This window comes from Nicotiana tomentosiformis, chromosome 6, assembly GCF_000390325.3.
Source record: "Nicotiana tomentosiformis chromosome 6, ASM39032v3, whole genome shotgun sequence".
NCBI classification, from domain to species: domain Eukaryota; kingdom Viridiplantae; phylum Streptophyta; class Magnoliopsida; order Solanales; family Solanaceae; genus Nicotiana; species Nicotiana tomentosiformis.
This window is the reverse complement of record NC_090817.1, coordinates 60,762,907-60,764,277: the sequence shown is the minus strand read 5'-3', so window position 1 is coordinate 60,764,277 and position 1,371 is coordinate 60,762,907. Positions and strand designations below refer to the sequence as shown.

The 1,371-nt window shown below is 42.2% G+C and overlaps 1 protein-coding gene across 1 annotated transcript; it reads left to right on the top strand.

Moving 5' to 3' along the window:
* The first annotated feature begins 319 nt into the window (after positions 1–319).
* Positions 320–904, top strand: LOC138894070 (uncharacterized). The gene is made up of 2 exons (XM_070178744.1): positions 320–598; positions 659–904. Exons 1-2 carry the CDS (start codon positions 320–322, stop codon positions 902–904), a joined length of 525 nt encoding a protein of 174 aa, XP_070034845.1.
* Positions 905–1,371: the final 467 nt, after the last annotated feature.

The following is a 1,371-nucleotide window of genomic DNA, read 5'->3' as shown; positions in this document are numbered from 1 at the left end:
TGAACCTTATGCTAAAAAGAAGTTTTTGCAAGATGTGAGATCATATGTGTGGGATGAGTCATTTCTATTCAAATCTTGTACGGATCAGTTAATGAGAAGATGTGTGCCCGAATCTGAAATAAATGCTATCTTACATGGCTGTCATGCGTCGCCTTATGGCGGTCATCATGCGGGTGACAAAATAGCAACTAAGGTGTTGCAATCGGGTTTTTATTAGCCTAGGGTGTTTAAATACACCCATGAGTTCGTGAGGAGATGTGATAGGTTCTAGAGAACAAGAATAATTACGAAAAGGCATGAGATGCCATTGCACGGTATTATGGAGGTTGAAATATTTGATGTGTGGGGAATTGATTTTATGGGTCCGTTTCCCTCGTCCAGTGGGTGTAAGTATATTTTGGTGGCCGTTGACTATGTGTCGAAGTGGGTGAAGGCCATCGCTCTTCCTACCAATGATGCCAAGGTTGTGGTCAACTTTGTGAAAAAACATATCTTTACAAGGTTCAGCACTCCGAGAGTGATGATAAGTGATGGGGGCACCCATTTCTGTAACAAGCTATTGGACAATGTCTTAGCGAAATACGGGTCAAAATATAAGGTTGCAACCGATTACCATCCTCAGACTAGTGTTGAAGTCTCAAATAGAGAGATAAAGTAGATTCTGGAGAAGACGATTAGTGCAAGTAGGAAAGATTGGGATGCAAAGCTTGATGATGCTCTATGGGCATATCGGACCGCCTATAAAACTCCAATCGGAACCTCTCCTTACAAGCTAGTTTATGGGAAAGCATGCCATTTACCGGTGGAACTTGAGCACAAGGCCTATTGGGCGATAAAGAAGCTGAACTTTGATGCAGAATTAGCGGGTAGAAAGCGGTTGATGCAATTGAACGAGCTTGATTAGTTTCGCTTGCACGCATATGAGAATGCCAAGTTATATAAAGAAAAGACCAAGCGCTGGCATGATAAGCATATCCACCATCACAAGTTTGAACCGGGCCAATTGGTTCTCTTATTCAATTAGAGGTTGAGATTCTTTCCGGGGAAGCTCAAATCGAGATGGTCGGGCCAGTTTGAGGTAGTGAGAGTCACTCCACATGGTGCAATTGAGTTGCGCGTCTTAGGTGGCGAGAGAACATTCTTAGTGAACGGACAAAGAGTAAAGCATTATTATGGAGGTGACTTTGATTGCCAGAAGTCGAAGGTGTTACTTGCCAATGATTAGATGAGATTTTGTGTCGTGCTGCGACGTTAAATCAGGCACTTGTTGGGAGGCAACCCAGCTTTACTGCTTTCTTTTATTTTTACTTTTATCTTATTATTGTTGTAGTGTCTGTTTTTGTTTTGTAGGATTATAAGTAGGAAGCAAGG